Source organism: Parambassis ranga, chromosome 13, assembly GCF_900634625.1.
Source record: "Parambassis ranga chromosome 13, fParRan2.1, whole genome shotgun sequence".
NCBI classification, from domain to species: Eukaryota; Metazoa; Chordata; class Actinopteri; family Ambassidae; genus Parambassis; species Parambassis ranga.
Window position 1 is genome coordinate 18906932 of NC_041033.1, and position 16382 is coordinate 18923313.

Here is a 16382-nt window from a genome sequence, read left to right on the forward strand (position 1 = left end):
AGTGAGACTTTTCAAGCATGTCTCATCACTCCACTTTGTTAGACTTGTTTGTAGATGTAAACAAATGTGTCTATTCAAATGCACATGCCCAGCCCTCACAGGGACTGTCAGCTGCCAGATATTTTATTTCCTGATATTTACGATAGGATTAGGATTGTGGTCTTACTTTTATTCACTCATGAGCCTGTTGGGTTATTTTTTTTTACAGAGTAATCTGAAACTAATGTTTTCTTTATTTAGTACTGCAAAAACTGGAGTGCTAATAGACATGGTGCCATATTACTGCTGGGCTAACATAAGGCTCCTTTAAATGGAAAGTTTATTTCAACTGTTGCATCCCATTGATCCTAATGGATGATGTATTCATCAGCGTGTTTAACCTGGTAAAAAGTTGGATGAACTGGAGTCCCTTTTAAGTGACCATACCACAGGTCAGGAAACTGTGATCAGGATTGCTTGGAGGAAGCAGACACATTTTCTACCTTGCTTTGTGTAGTCGTGTGTGTCAGGATCCAGATCGACTCTGCTCCAGTGCACAATGCAACACAGGAGGGAGCTGAGGGCTCCAGGGGGTTTTATGGTTGAGGTGATGCTTAGGGATGACTTCATGGGCTGCATCCAATGATATGAAGATAGAATCTCTGCTGTGTATGTAAATCTTGGACTAGTATATGGAACATTTAACTAAAAGGAACAGCCCTGTCTAAAGAGGGCCTGTGCCTGCTGTGTTTTTGGATGACTGTTATTGGGAGTGTGTTTTTGAAAAGTTGTTCCAGGATGAGTTGGGTAACACACAGCTGCAGTCTCCTCTAGTTTACCAGGATTATAGATACACCTTCTTCTGTTTGCAACCTAAATGTGAGATGTGTATTCCCCGCTTATTAATATTGGAAACAAAATGTTGAAAACCTTGACGTTGACCCAGATGCGATTTTGAGTGCAGTGTGTGTACTTGTGGTGTATAAAAGGAAACACACTCAAAATGAAGGCATGCTTGGTATTCCCACTCACTGACCTGGAAGCAAATGATTGCATTTGTGGAAAAGCCAAAGTGAACCAGACAAAAAAAATTCTGTATTGCCAAATATTGACCTGTTTTGATTTCCCCCATTTGTACTTCAGCTCAGTGCCAATTCAATGCAGACTTTTTCAGTTTTAAGTTACCGGTACATCAATGTATCACTTACAGCTCTCTGTTGAATCAAATCATCTGAAGACAGTGGATAATATCACCTGATGCCTATACACAATTTGCTGCCAAGTTGTTTTTTTGTTTTTGTAACTGCACACCAATTCCACTGATCACAAATCCGTACTCCTAAAACAGCTAGCCTCCTTCTGTGTTTGTAATATTGTTGAGTTTGTTTGCAGTCAGACTGCGGGGGTGCAAATTGTACATCTGGAATGTGAAGCATGTAAAGGCAGAGTGGCGTTGATGCTCCATGTAGCCAGGGGAGACCTTATCACTGACAGTGACAGTTACAGGATATGAGAAGGTCAGCTTGTGAAAGTCTCTGGTGATTGTGGTTGTGATACTTTCTCACAGCAGCTGAAGCATTTTTTATTACATGACACATTTTTTTATGGTTGTGGATTCTTGTCTGGTCCTGCTGCTACTCCTAAGCAGTGAATATTTCCTCAGCTCATTACACATTTTAGGTGACAGAAATAACAACCAACATTAATGTGTAAGGATCATCCATGTGTCCTACATAATCACCACAATTAGTAATCAGATTGAGTACTTTTATTCTGGGAAAAAAACTTCATAAAAGCTGATACTTTACACACACTTTTAAAGATAACTTTACTGCTAACATCTATGGACACATTTGCCAGTGCTGTCATTTAAATAGGCAGAAATCCTCCAGCTTCCTGTTTCAGATTTTAAAACCGTTTCCCTCCGCCACAGAGCTGTATAATCATTAGAATCTCTACGACCTGTACCCTCCCCCGTATGTCCTAAACGGTGATCTGTGGGTTACATATGCTTTAGCTAACAGCTGTTTAACTACTTCAAAGGTTGTCAATGAGGAGCTAAAGAGCCGTAAGCAGGATATGGCCTGATAACACCTCAGTTGTGACCCTGCAGACAACCAACTGGCATTTGCATTGATGGTGGAGATAAAAGCACTCTGGCTCAAAACAGCCCCACACAGTGTTATTCAATGTGGAAACGTGTGAAAGGTGTAGAAAGTTTAAAAAAAAGAGCTGGTTTGCCAATTAATGGCATCACTTTGTATGTGATATAGAAATTAGACTCTTATTGTTGATTTCACCTCTCCGTATAAAGGCAAGGCATTCATCCAACCCGCTTTGTCCTGCAGCGCCGGGTCACGGGGGGCTGGGAAGCCTATCCCAGCTATCTACAGGCGAGAGGCGGGCTACACCCTGGACAGGTCACTAGTCCATCACAGGGCTAAAGGCAGGGCATAAACAACTTAATACACAAAACTATTCTGTAATTTCTATGGCACATAAACATCAGAGTAGTAGTAGTCCCTCTGTTCCTCTGCTAAACACTGAATAACCATCCAACCAGTATGATAAACTGCTAGACAAGTTTCACTATCTCTGCCAGCTGCAGCAACTAGGCCCTCTCTTGTTTTTACTTTTTAAACAATCTGACAAAAACCTGCAAGTTGTACTTTAAAGTATTTTTTTATCCGTAGATTGGACAAAGAATTTGTTGACCCAACAAATACCATGCAGCATCTGCTGTGTGCATAGGCCATACAGCTTAAATGGCAGTAGAAGAGGTGACCTCTGCACACAGTGATGCCCCAGAGAAAACACTGGCAGGGACAAAGGTGCCACTAGGCTAAACAACACCAGCTGCTGCTCAACAACGAGATCCAAAATAAGAGTCTTTATTGCAAAGATTGCTTTGTTTGCACAAACAAAGTGTCAATGAATGGATCCTTTGTGAAATGAAGTTGTATTTTTGTGCAGATTTTTAACTAGTAAAACAGAACAGTAGTACCGTACATAGAGTACATTTAGCAATAACCTTGTTTAGTTGTAGTTTGAGCTCATATGCGTCAAAGCTATTAATAAAAGAGTATGACAAAAGGAAACTGGCTTTATATAAAACTCTTGACTCTATATTCCCGGCATCTTAGTCAGTTTTGAAACATAGGTAATAACTCTAAACCCTTAAAAAACAGACAGCTTGATGTGCAGCAGCCACAGGTAACAATCTACCTCTGTACCCAAAATTCAACATTAAATTGCCAATCTATCCTTACCAAGGGTTGTTGCTGTCTGCCAGGTTTCACACCAGCTCCACTGTCAGCCATTATTCTGCTTGATATGTGCTGGCATCCTTCTAAAGGCTGCTCTCTGCTATTAACAATGTCCCATATCACACAGCCACCTGAGCCTCTTATGACGGGGTCGATCAGGTCACACACACACAGCAGCAGCATTTACCACAGTGCACTGAGAAATGTAATCAGCTCTACAGCAAATGAGAATGACAGATGGTTCGGCTTATCGCCTGCTTATATGTTTTTTCGTTTAATTGCAGTTGTTATACCTGCTCCTTATCAGTGTATTTTATACGGATTTGTTGTGAGTAGAGCTGTATGAGTATTGTCGGGATGAACCAAATGCTGGCTAGCCCATCGCTTCATGTTGCATTCTGTGCCATTACTTGGCACAAACTATTCCAAGACGAGTAGAGCTGCTTTCATTATCACTGCAAGCCCACTTTTCCAGCTGTTTGCTATTCAATGTTTCTAGGGTTACCGAACCCAGTCAGAAAAATACTCTTTGGCTATACAACACTAGGATATAGTTTCATTTAAGCTATTAAATGAAGACTTGGAGGAAGTTTGCCCCATCAACATCCCAAATAATTGCAACTTTGGAAAGAAACTCTGAATGAGGATGCAAGCTTTTCTGATGCTAAATTTCCCAGTGGCCTAATAGAATCTTAAATACAGCTGAGCACTCTTGAGAAAAGAAAATGAGTCATGAGAACAAGCATTGCTGTTTGGTACTTCCATTTCCACAGAGGCATATGACTGTACATCAGCTGGGAAATGTGAGCTGTCTTTGAGTGCAGTCTTTCAGAGGTAACCCCCCCTTTCCCCTTCACCCTCCTCCATACAACTACCTATGTTATTATCTCAAGAGACTGGAGTGTTCAGATTACAGGGCTTTGTGTTGCAGCTTGTAACTATACAGCCCCAATGCATTCTTTCCTTTCACCGGAGTGGTTAATGGCAGGAATGTGTTGCAAGAGTCCACTGACAACCTATAGACTTGACTTTTTTATCTTCTGTCATCACGTGTCTGATCTAAATTTACACTGTTAGTTATGTCATTATCTGTTTTATTTGGTGTTTACTTAAATTGTATACACTGAGCTCCTGATCACAGAAAAATGCAGCCAGGTGTTTCACAACGTGAGCAGGCCTTGTTTTTGAAACATCATAAGTTAGATTTTGGCTGCAGGGCAAGAATGTTCATTGTTTCCTCCAATGATACACACAACTTGACATTTTGTCCTTGGGGACCTAAAGGAGAAGAAGAAGAGCAGGTGGGGGTTAGGACAGTTTTCTCTTGTTCCTGTTCCAGCAGGCCCAAGAATTTGTCAAGTAGAAGTCAGACTTCTAAAGTGTTCTTTAATAACAAACGGACCCTAAATCTACCTGTCACATATTTTAGGGATGATGAAATTCCAACCCCAGTAAATTCTTTGGAAATATGAATACGACCCTCCAAAAACAGCACTGTTGTATAATCATGTGTTTCTGGGATAAATCACAGTGTGTGACATAAATGGTTCAAATCAGTCATGCAGATATTAGAAATATGTTGTAGATGGTGTTTTGAGAAGTCTCTAGTAATCTGAACTTTGAATAAATCATAAAACCTGAGAAGACATCTCACGAATTAAAAAAACTGCACCCAAACAAAGCCAGGATTTTCTGAACTTGATGTTGAGCCTGATGCTGTTAATGTTCTCACTTTTTACAACGTCCCAAATTGGTGTTAGCTGTGCTTCTCTTTGGAGCTGTTGTGGTGTTAATCTTGATCCACAATAAAACTGTTCTTCCCTCTGATTGTGTGTAGCTGAAATCTACTGTGGTTAGAATGGCTTGTGGCAGGATAAGTCTTCCGAGTCCTGCTGTCCTGTGCTCTTGTACAGCTGGCAGAAAATAAGAGGTGACCCACTTAGTCAGGTCGTCTGTCACACTGCCTAATTTGGTTATTGCCAGTTAGTTGTATACGAAAGATTATAACAGTGCTAAAAGCCTGAGACACCAGGTATGTCTAGAGGCAACATTCTGGCTGTTGGGTGGGACTCGGTGCTCTAGAATATCTTTTCCAGCCCTGGTATTTCTTCCTCATGTATTAATAAAGAGCTGATGATGGATTCTGTGCACCAGCAGCGTTGCAGCTTTAGAAAACATTGTGTTGGGGAATTGAGGCCATTTTAACCTTGTATTCAGATATTCTAGTAACTCACAGGCAATGATGTGTAATCATCTTTTTTTCCTGAGTGCTTAACCTGTTGTGTTTTCTTAAGGCCAGCCTCTTATCTGTTGTCTTCTATCTTTGGTGGAAATCACTGAGGAAATCTCTGTTCTCTTATCTCTTTCAAGGGAGGCAAAGGTAGCTTTGATTCATCCTGGACCTGCTGCAAAAAGAATTGTTCTTTAAAAAAATATTCTAAGATAACAATGATGGTGAGGTAGATTGATTTGTGGCTGTGCTGTTAAAGAGTAAATCTGTTTCCCAATAAACCTCTGACCTGTTAGTGGCTGAGTAGTCTCATGCGAGTTTTACTTCACTGGGCTTTTAATCAATTGGTTGTTTCATGTGTTTGATTAAATATACTAGTGCACAGTACCTACTGATGTAGTATCCTAATTGAGGGTACATCCACACTGAGGTTTTGCTATAGCTCAACAACTGGTAGAACTATAGGTTGGACAGAAATGTCCACACTTGCTGCTTGTCTTATCAGTCACTACATGTTTGTCATGCACAACCAGATTACCCCTTTTCTGGAAGAAAAGCAAAGACATCAGTCTTAATGTCAGAAATCATCAACAGGCATGGCAGATCATCAGCAGTTTTGAGTGTGTTGTTAGTTCCTAGCTCCGTTTGTGGTTTTATTTTGCATTTTCATCATGCAGCTACTTCCTACACACACAGGAGACATGCTATTTCTCAGGTGATTTGCAGCCACTCCCATTTTCTGCAGCATTACAATGTGCTGCTATGCATTTTCATGAGTTTAATGTTGACAGATATTATTTGTGAACCCTTCATGAAACATTAATTTGTGGTGAATTTCATAACGTATTAACATACAGAGTAACGTATAAGAACAGCCTTATAAATAACAGATACTTACACCAGGGCAAAACATGCAGTGGACATGAACTCTCTCTCTGGGGATAACATCTGCAGTGTCATTAAACTTTAACCTACACATATAAAAAATGAACAGTATTGTGTGGGAACATGCATAAAAGCCATGTCATAATGTCAGGGCCTGCATTCTGTAAGCATGTGTGTGTTTTTTCTTCCTATATAAGTGCAGTGGTATGTCATAGTTCTATCCCTCCTCCTGTGACATTCTGTTTTTTTCCTTCTTCCAAATGGAAATAAATGAAACGGACTGCAGTGCTGTATGAAAAATACATGCACATCAAACAGTGAGTGGTGGCGAGTGGACACAATGAAGAGGGAAAAGGGAGCGACAAGGTAGAAAAACAGGGTCAGCTCCAGTTTATGTAACGCTCCTCTCCACAGTAAGCATGAGTGCATGCAGCAGAGGGTTGGGCTCACACTGCTCTGCGTCAGCTACACACACAAAAACACTGCACCCCCCAAAGCGTCTGTCCTAAAAGTATGTGAACACACATCAGGAGAAACAACAGCCACAACGTGGTTAGTTAATCTTCTGTCCCATCTGTTGATGGTCTCAGGCATGGAATGGGACCTTTTTTTAGATCAGCATGTCCAGCCTAAAGGCAGGTAGATGAGTCCAAATGTGCATTATGAAGAAAAACCTCTCCTCCTCTTCTCAGCCCTCTCTAATGCAGAAGGTAGTTCCTGAGAGCAAACGACAAGACTACATGGATGTTTCACATGTAGCTATGAATAAGTCATCTTCACTGAGTCTGTCACTATGCTTGTACTGTCATTACATACCCACCACTTCACTAAACTCCTGTTGAATGGTGGTAGGTCAGTCTAAAGCTGGCTTGACCAAAACGTCTTGAAGTTATGTTGGCTGTTTTCTATTAACTGTTCGACCTCTTTTCAAGCATCATGTGTAACAAGGCTCACGTGTGAAACTAGGTAAATATAGACAAGGCATGTAAGATCATCCATTGCATTCACTTAGTAGTATGTTTCCTAAATCCTCCTCTCGGTACCAGCGAATACACCACTTTAAATATGAAAGCACAAGGATCTGAGGAATTAAGCTGTTTCAAGTTTTGCCCCATGTGTTCATGTTCATCTTTAGAAGCAGGTTCCTTGAAACACAAGTTGAAGAAGCACACACGGAACAGATTTGTAAAAGGCCCACATCTATAATTGTTTTTCAGAGCTTTGTGGATGATACATGCAGCTGAGGGACCAAACTGTCTGAAGAGCCAGTGACAAAATGCTGGAAAAACTGTTACAGCCCTACAGGTATTTTGATGCAATTCTGTTTGCTTCATGTTGGCATCAGATTACATTATGTACGTAGTTGTATTTATTAAACTTTTTATGCCTTCCATTTAGCTCCTGAATCATGGGAAATGTCGAGAGCCAGAACGGGGACCATGCCCTTTATGGTAACGGACGTGGCTATTTGTCACGTAAGCACATGTCTCGGTCTCTTCGTATTTCCAACAAGCAGTCCAGACGCTCTCGCCACGCTTCATCAGGAAAGATAGAGCACAGGAACTCTGAGACGAGCACACGCTCAAGTAGCACCCCTAGCATTCCACAGTCCCTGGCTGAAAATGGCCTGGAGCCCTTCAATGAGACCAGTATCCTACCAGACTTTGGAAGCCCCATTTGGGTGGACCGTGTGGCCATGAATCTGCGGCCTGTTTCTTATCACAATGACCTAGTCAGTCCTTCGGTGCACATGAATACGATGCACATAACCCTACCTGGTCCCACCGCAGAGGAGATGCAGGATGACGATGTAGGAGAGATGAAATACCTCCAGAAAACTCGGGACTGCCCCAAGGAGCTTCAAGTTAGCTTCAAGAAAAGGTCTAAATCTGCAGACATGTGGCGAGATGACAGCCTGGAGTTCTCCCTGTCTGATGTCAGTCAGGATCACTTGACTAGCACTGAGGAGATCATAGACATGGCCAATGAGAGAGACTTCACTGACTGTGAAGGCCACCTGCAATCCAGCCCCACAGACTGCACCGACAGGGCGAACTCACTGGATGAGCTTTACAGCCCGACAAGTCCTACCCGCAGGCAACCCCATGGCCGTTACGCCAAGTGGCACGACACCAACAGGGCTATTAGGGAAGGTGAGGATGATAAGATGCTCTCCCCGTCAGAGGAGGATGGGAACACCTATGGTGCATACACCCTGCCCTGCCGGCGCTCCCACTGCCTGTCTGAAGGCCTGAACAGCCACCAAGCTGCAATATGTGCCAGCATGCAGGGCAGGAGGGCACAGACTATACAGGTAAGAGCTGATACTCTGATTCTTCCTACCATTATTTTAGTTCAGATAATCGGCTTTAAAATGTGGCCCAGTTTGCTGAGGGCGGATCCATTCATGAATATGTAAACAGTGTAAACAATGTCCGATATTCTCTCAGGTTTGCAAAATATCAAGACCTTGACCTGTTTCAGCTCATGGCTTATTTGTGCTTTTTGAGCATGTATTAAAAGCTGTGCAGAATCTTAATCTAGTCTAGTGGCATCAGCAGTAAGACAGCTCCCTTCATTCATTTTTTCCTTCTTATTGTGTCTGAGCATTTCCTGTGCAGCATTCACCTCACGAATAATAAGCTGCTGAAACAGATTAAGTGTTAAAAGAAAGCCTGTGTCAGGGGAGCGTTGTGTAGCTTCCTGATGAAACTGTTGTTTTTCTTGGGAGAGGAGCCTGCAGTGAGGAGAGAAGGGGGGTGAGACAGCTTAAAGTCACTCCCTGTTGGAAATGCCTCAGTCTTTTGTTATGATAATGAGGGGAGGCCTGTGGAACAGTGTAACAGTAAAACGTGTATGGTGGCCCTGTCACTACGGGGCACCACTAACCCCGGTGAATGGGGCTCTGGAGCGCATGATTGGGTCATGTGACCAGATGGAGATACCAAGTTCAGTGTAACCCCATTCATCTCCCAGGAGCCTTTGGCCATGTGGGTAGGAGAGGGTAGACCCTGCGGTGCCACAGGGAGGGCAGGCTGTACTCATGCAACAGCAGACGCTTTGCTGTGAGTAATTAATTTTGAGCAAAATCTCAAGATTAAGCAACCCTTGGGCTCTCATCAGGCCTCAGTTTTTTTTGCAACATGTTTGCTTTGCCAGAGTAGCTCTATCCTGTGTCTACAGAGACTGCCTATCTGTCAGTCAGAGTAGGAGCTCTTGTTGACTGGCTGCCATCTTAGTGATGAAGAAAACGTGGCTGCCATGCCTTCTCACCTGTCTTGTGCTTCTACCACATCTCAGGATGTCACAGCTGGGGAAGGCAGCGAATATGAGGACAGTGGCATCGACGGGGTGACGGTGGAGGCAGAGCACCAGTCTCGGCGCTACAAGACCATGTCAGCCTCCTTCTCCGTGTGCTCCGTGCACGGCAGGAACATGTTCGCCGGCAGTGACAGTGGCAGCAGCAGTGGAGGCGCGGCCAGCGAGTGCGTGCAGGGCGTGTATGAGAACTTTCGCCAGGAGCTTGAGATGAGTTCCTGCCAGACAGAGAGTCTTGAGGAGGCAGGGTCCGCCCTGAGTGATGAGCAGAGCACCATGAGCTCCGCCTACCAGTCTGACCTGATACTCAGTGTTGTCCAGGGGATGGTACGCAAAGCTGGCAAACTTGCAGTCAAGAACTTTCTTGTACATAAGAAAAACAAGAAAGTGGAGTCGGCCACGAGGCGCAAGTGGAAGAGTTATTGGGTTTCCCTTAAAGGTGTGTGATGTCCCCCTCTGATGGGATACATTTTTTTTTCTTTTAGTCCATCAACTGCAGAAATACTTAAAATTAAATTAACTTCTAATTCAACCATGCTGGAAACCTCATTAACACATTTTATGTCACTTGAATTGGCTTGAAATCGGATCAGTATTCTGTTCTCAGTGATAAGTCAGCCATGATGCACTTCTTAATATTGGCCACTGGAGAGCAGAATTAAATTGCTTGAGCAAAAGTGGCTTTCCAATAAAACACTCTGAGTCTTGTTTCTCTCTTTGTGATTGAGCCAAGTAATTGCATGTTTTAATGGGATTATTATTTTTCAGGTTGCACTCTGTTCTTCTATGAAACTGATGGCCGTTCAGGGATCGACAACAACAGTATTCCTAAGCATGCTATCTGGGTAGAGAACAGTATTGTCCAGGCTGTACCAGAGCATCCCAAAAAGGACTTTGTGTTCTGCCTCAGCAATTCCCTTGGAGATGCTTTTCTGTTCCAGGTAAGAAAATGTCACCTGGTCTCTGATTTGCTGCAGACTCTCCTGTGGACAAACCTTTTTTCTTTCTTCACATGCCCCTTTAGATTTAGTTGTCATGATTACTAATAAAAACAAAACTGAATTTTATTCTGAATGCCAAGAAGCTGGTGTGATGTTTAACCTCTGACCTTTTTGCTACCTGTCCCTTTGCAGACCTGCAGCCAGACAGAGCTGGAGAACTGGATCACAGCCATCCACTCAGCTTGTGCCACTGCCGTTGCCCGCCAGCATCACAGAGAGGACACAGTCAGGCTACTTCGTGCTGAGATCAAGAAGCTGGAGCAGAAGATCGACATGGATGAGAAGATGAAGAAGATGGGAGACATGCAGCTCTCGGCTGTCACTGACACAAAGAAGAGGAAGACCATCCTCGACCAAGTAGGTTTTAAACTTTGTCTTTAGCTATGGTTGAATGATTCTTTCTGGAAAACATGATTCATCTTGTATATTAATCATATATTGTTTAAACTTCTTCTCTCTTAGCTGTTCATAAAAAATGTAAATACTAAGCGAAACTTTTTTATGAGCTGATATTATAGCAGAGATTGTTGAAGTCTGAGTTTTGTCATGGCGTTTCACATCATTCACGAGAGCTCTTTTCATCAACCTCCTGCTGTTCAGCTTGGAGATCTCCCTCAGGTTTAACTGAAGAAGCAACATGTATGTCATCAGGTAGAGCATCTTGATGAGACACATTTGTCAGACAGCCTTTTTTCCAACATGGTATGCAGTTGGCACTTGTAAATAGCCTGCCATTCTCTCAATTAATAGCATTGTCTTTAATGGGTCTGTTTACAGAGAGGGGAGATCAAATGGCCTTTGTTTGGTAGAGCCTGGTTGGAGCTGTTCTGTTTGGCAGTGTCAGGTTTCAAATTGTGCAGTGCTGAATGGATATAGGACTGCTCCTTAGAACGCTGAAACGCTCCCAGCCTTTATGTGCCAGTGGAATACGCAGTATTGTTTCTTTCTCGTCTCTGGGCTACTTGGCGGTAATACAGAACCCTTCGCCATGGTGCTAGCTGCTGCTTCCAAACACCAGTGCAGGACCGTGACTGGGAGGGGATGGCCCAGTGAATAATCACAATGTCCTGCTCCACTGCCCCAGTAAACATCAAACCATTAGGCACAGAATGTGCATGTTGGCAACAATTTGTGCAAAAGAAGCTCATGAGTTTGTGGAGACGAGAGGAGATGCTCCATCTTGGTCTGACTAACAAGAGCCCTGATGAACAATTAACTGGAAGTGTTCTGTCCCTGTCACCTTGCAGATCTTCTTGTGGGAGCAGAACTTGGAGCAGTTTCACATGGACCTATTTCGCTTCAGGTGCTACCTGGCCAGTCTGCAAGGAGGAGAGCTACCCAACCCCAAACGCCTTCTGGCCTTCGCATCTCGTCCTACCAAGCTGGCAATGGGCCGATTGGGTATATTCTCTGTCTCCTCCTTCCATGCGCTGGTAAATATCCTGCCTTTTGTTAGTCATTAAATTCCTGTATTTGTCTGGTAAACGGAATGTTATGCATGTATTTACATTTTATGCCCTCATATATATGTGACATTTAACTAGTATGTTTGAGGAGCACTCACTTCTTTCTCAAACATGTCACCTCTTGCTGGAGGATCATCTCTCTACACAATGCTGCCTGTGTATTTATCAAAGTTACTTAGATTGTAAGTGGAGCAACATACTGTATGTCTCTCCAAATAAACATTGGCATCAGTGAGTGCATCTCTCCTAAAAGCACAATTGATTGCAGAAACTAAAATGCCCTGTGTTGGATCACATGGCTGCTATTTTGGAGGCTTGGATTCACACATGGTGCACATTCGGAAGGTTTCAGTTCAGTTTTGGCCTCCTATTCCTTCATCGAGGTTATGCACTCCACAGATAAAAAGCACTGGTAGTGGAGGGATTTTTAGATATGCGTTGGCAGATCAGTGAAGTACTTTTTCCCTCAACGCCACCAACACAGTGCTGCAGAGCAGGTGGGTGTTTGAGCTGCGAGATAGCAGTTTGAGATGTCTAACAAGAGACAATTGCTAAGAGCTTGCCTATACTTTCACTCCACTCTAATTTGCTCTTGCCCGTGTTCATGAGTGCCTGTATCAGCACTATTCCAAAAATGGTCTTGACAGGCCAGAAGCCAGAATGAGTGCCTAGGTTAAGACTGGAGCATGCTTGCACCTACAGGCACAGTTCTGTAAAATGCCTAATTCAGCATATTTTAGAAGAGCTTTTACTCTTCCTACTTCATGGATGATTAGCCTGGAAATGCCATGTTTGTAAAAAATCTGCATGAATGCTTAATCCATTGGCTATATATTACTGCAGAGGAGCCCATGCAAGAACTATTTAATCAAATAGGCCTTAAAAAGAACACTGGATTGTTGTTGTAGGGTTTTGTTTTTTTAGACCCTTCTTATATTTTTTATACAAAACAAGATCCAACAGATTGTTGTCTCATTTGATCTGAACTCACTAAGCTGTTGTTTTTGGGCAGGTGGCGGCTCGCACAGAGACCGGAGTGAGACGGCGGACACAGGCCATGTCTCGTTCTTGTAGCAAGCGTAAGAGCAGGTTCTCCTCCCTCTGGGGTCTGGACACTACCTCAAAGAAAAAGACAAAAGCCCATCCTACTGTCAGCCAGGTCTGTGACATTTTCCTTTTTCTTGCAGTTCGTTTATGCATTTCCAATCATCAGTATACCACACTTGTATATACAAAGACAAACTAGATCCTGTATTTACCCCCGCAGGTCTTTGCTGATGGTGAAGAGGCAGTGAAAAAGCCCATAGAAGGCATATATGCGCATCCTGAAAAGGAAAACACTGTAAGGATGAATCATTTTCTCTTTGCATAAATCTGTCTGTGAGGAGTAGGTCAAATACACGTTGGAACTTACTCAACAAAATCTTTAGCCAGCGCTGACGTCAGTAGAATTAGCCCTCCATGTATCCTGAGTAAGCAGCAGAACAGTGGTTAGAATTTGTCAGCTACTTTGTCAGATTACATTTTTCTTTCGTTCTATTTATGCAAATGTGCAGTCATGTCCTTAACAATAAATTGCAACTATTCTGTGGGTGTAGCAATTCTTGAACAGAAAGCACTGGTTTACGTGATTCTTATGTCTCTGTTCAAAGAAAAGTGAGGAGGGAACTGTGAAAAGTCTTCCACTGCCCAGCGCGGAGAGTGACATCTGGGTCCCTGACCACCTCACTCCCTCCTGGGTGTGTCTGCCAAATGACCAGCCCGTGCTAACCATCATCCAGCCAGGGGAGTCTGCACTGTGTGTTCTTGAAACCATCTGCAAGGTAACAGCATCCGGCCTTAGTAAGCTTAACGTGGCCCAGGGGTCATTCTTGATTTGCATGACAAAGAAAATGAAGATGCATACAGAGGACTTTTGAACTAGAAGCCACTGTTGGTCCTATAATATCATCAAACTAACTTCTCCCTCATCTTACAGGCTCATCAGCTGGATCCCACCAAACACTACTTGCGACTCAAATTCCTTATTGAAAACCAAGTGCAATTTTACATTCCTAAACCAGAGGAGGATGTATGTGACTTGGTATGTAACTGCCTGCTTGAGCATGATCTGTGTCCGCAAGGCTTTTCTAGATGATAAAGGTCAAAAAACAGATTTAAAGAAATGTCAAAAATTCCATTTGAATGAGGAATCGCAGACAGCTGGGAGAACCATGCACCAAAACATTCATGAGGAGCCTTAGGAAAATACATCTGTAGAGACTTTGGTATTTACATTGTGTAATCATGACAGAGCATAGAACATCTCTCATAAAGACTCTGCTTTGTCTGAGACTACAGAAAATTAATGCTGTCAGTAACCCACCCACCAGACTATGAATAAAGTAGGCTGCAGTTTCATGCTTTATATAATAACTTCTTTTTGTTCTTCACAGCTTTACAAAGAAATTGAGCTCTGCTCCAAAATAACAAAAGTAATCCAGTTTGACAGAGATGAATCCTGCATGATTGGCTACGGTAAGACTCCTTTTTGTTTTCAGCTAAGATGCTATAATGAAGTCTGTGTCAAATATTTCATACGTAGTGCTGTTGCTTTGATTTTACCTACATATGACCTGTGTTACCATTTATAGTGCACAGATCCCTCTAATGTATTTTGTATGAATTTCGTCTCTCTACCTCTCCTTTTTTCTCTTCAGGTTTTTCCATCTCGGTGGTGGAGGAGGACGGCGTACAGCAGCTCTACATCACTGATGTGAAAGCTGGAGGATTAGCCTTTGCTAAAGGTTCATTGCACTTCATTTCTCTCAAAAGCACTCTCTTTTGAGACCCTCAATATGTCTGTAAAGATATGAGTTACAGTATACTACTTGCAGCCTATTATGCTTTTACATATGCTCTTAAGCAGGGCTGCCCCCCCAGCCCCATCAAGGTTAATAGACATTTTTTTCTATGAAAATGCATTAGTGCATGTTTATTCTTAAATCAGGGGAGGTTTAGAGGACACGGCTATTCTCAAGCGTGTTGATTACTATAATCATAACCATGCTGCCTCTTGCTGGCCTTTATGAAGGATAATGCTGAGTAAAGCCCTTCAATGCAGCTGCATGATATGAAGTTAGACAACAATGTTAAATGGTGGCATATTATCTTGCTGTAGTTGGTCATAGTGAAGGCAGAACGCATGCAGAGATGCTGTGCTGCAAACAGCAGGATGGTAGCAGCATCAGCAGCTGACACTTCTCAGGGCATAGAGAAGTGGGTCATGCTTGTGAGTCTGAAAAGCAAAGAAGTGGCTCTAATTGTCTCCAAAGACTTACAATAATGTCATTCTAACATCTCAATCAGGAATTTAATGATTAGTCAACCCTGAAACTGAGACTGATGTGTTACTGGCAGTAAATTGAATTGAAGCGAACCGTGTTCCTACTTTGCAGGTCTAAACGCAGGAGATGAAATACTTCAGCTAAACGGAAAAGACTCGCACAGTCTCAATTTCTCCGACATGAAGGCAGCGTTCTCTCAAGCCTCTCTGGCGTTGACAGTTAATACACTGCCTTCCGTGGACCGTCGTCAAATCTGCCACCTGCCCCCACGCCGATCAGGCGCAGAGGAAGATGTCTACACTGACATCTTCTCCCAGAGTCAAGGTATAAAGATGTTTTATTATTACTCTGTTATAGCCGAGTAGTTTTATCTACAGGGTATTATAGCTGTAAATTGTTGACTTGTATAGAGACAGAAAGCTTCTGCAGAGAAAATTATGTTGTCATTGCAGGCTTACAACAAAATGTAGACTAGAATGTGGAGTTCACTGGGAATTGTTTGTGATTACTGAAAGTGTTTACAGGATACTTGCAAGAGAACAGTCAGGATAGGACTATGTGCTTACCGGCTAGAGCCACAAGTTGTAGTTCAGAGAAAGGCCACTTGAGGCACAATGGACACACTGCACATCTCTTTTGTGTATGCAAGGAATTCATTGATTTTTCTGTTTAATGTGGGTGTGATTTATGGTAACTGTGCTCTGTCTCCTTGGTTATATTTATCAACCTGTCTTGTATGTAATCACTTTATACCAAAGAACACTACGTAGATGATCACAAAGACGGAAGAAAACAAATCTCAAGCTGTTTCATCTTTAAGTCGGAGAAAAGTCTCTCACTGGTGTATCAGTGACATCAATTTCATTTATGCAAAACAGTGAATCCACTGGGTCCTAATTAGGGAGGACAGG

At 42.7% G+C, this 16382-nt stretch overlaps 1 protein-coding gene across 2 annotated transcripts in view; it reads left to right on the top strand.

Annotated features, from left to right (window-relative positions):
- Nucleotides 1–16382, top strand: part of LOC114444967 (T-lymphoma invasion and metastasis-inducing protein 1-like) — a 36441-nt gene that overhangs the window by 8867 nt on the left and 11192 nt on the right. For both annotated transcript variants that reach the window (XM_028419879.1, XM_028419878.1), the window contains 13 exons: nucleotides 7578–7665; nucleotides 7759–8674; nucleotides 9661–10117; nucleotides 10447–10619; nucleotides 10812–11036; nucleotides 11927–12112; nucleotides 13158–13304; nucleotides 13413–13487; nucleotides 13798–13968; nucleotides 14124–14228; nucleotides 14581–14662; nucleotides 14845–14931; nucleotides 15583–15795. In XM_028419879.1, the coding sequence (XP_028275680.1) occupies nucleotides 7769–8674; nucleotides 9661–10117; nucleotides 10447–10619; nucleotides 10812–11036; nucleotides 11927–12112; nucleotides 13158–13304; nucleotides 13413–13487; nucleotides 13798–13968; nucleotides 14124–14228; nucleotides 14581–14662; nucleotides 14845–14931; nucleotides 15583–15795 (2827 nt within the window). In that variant the 5' untranslated portion in view covers nucleotides 7578–7665; nucleotides 7759–7768. The remainder of the gene's footprint in view (nucleotides 1–7577; nucleotides 7666–7758; nucleotides 8675–9660; nucleotides 10118–10446; nucleotides 10620–10811; nucleotides 11037–11926; nucleotides 12113–13157; nucleotides 13305–13412; nucleotides 13488–13797; nucleotides 13969–14123; nucleotides 14229–14580; nucleotides 14663–14844; nucleotides 14932–15582; nucleotides 15796–16382) is intronic.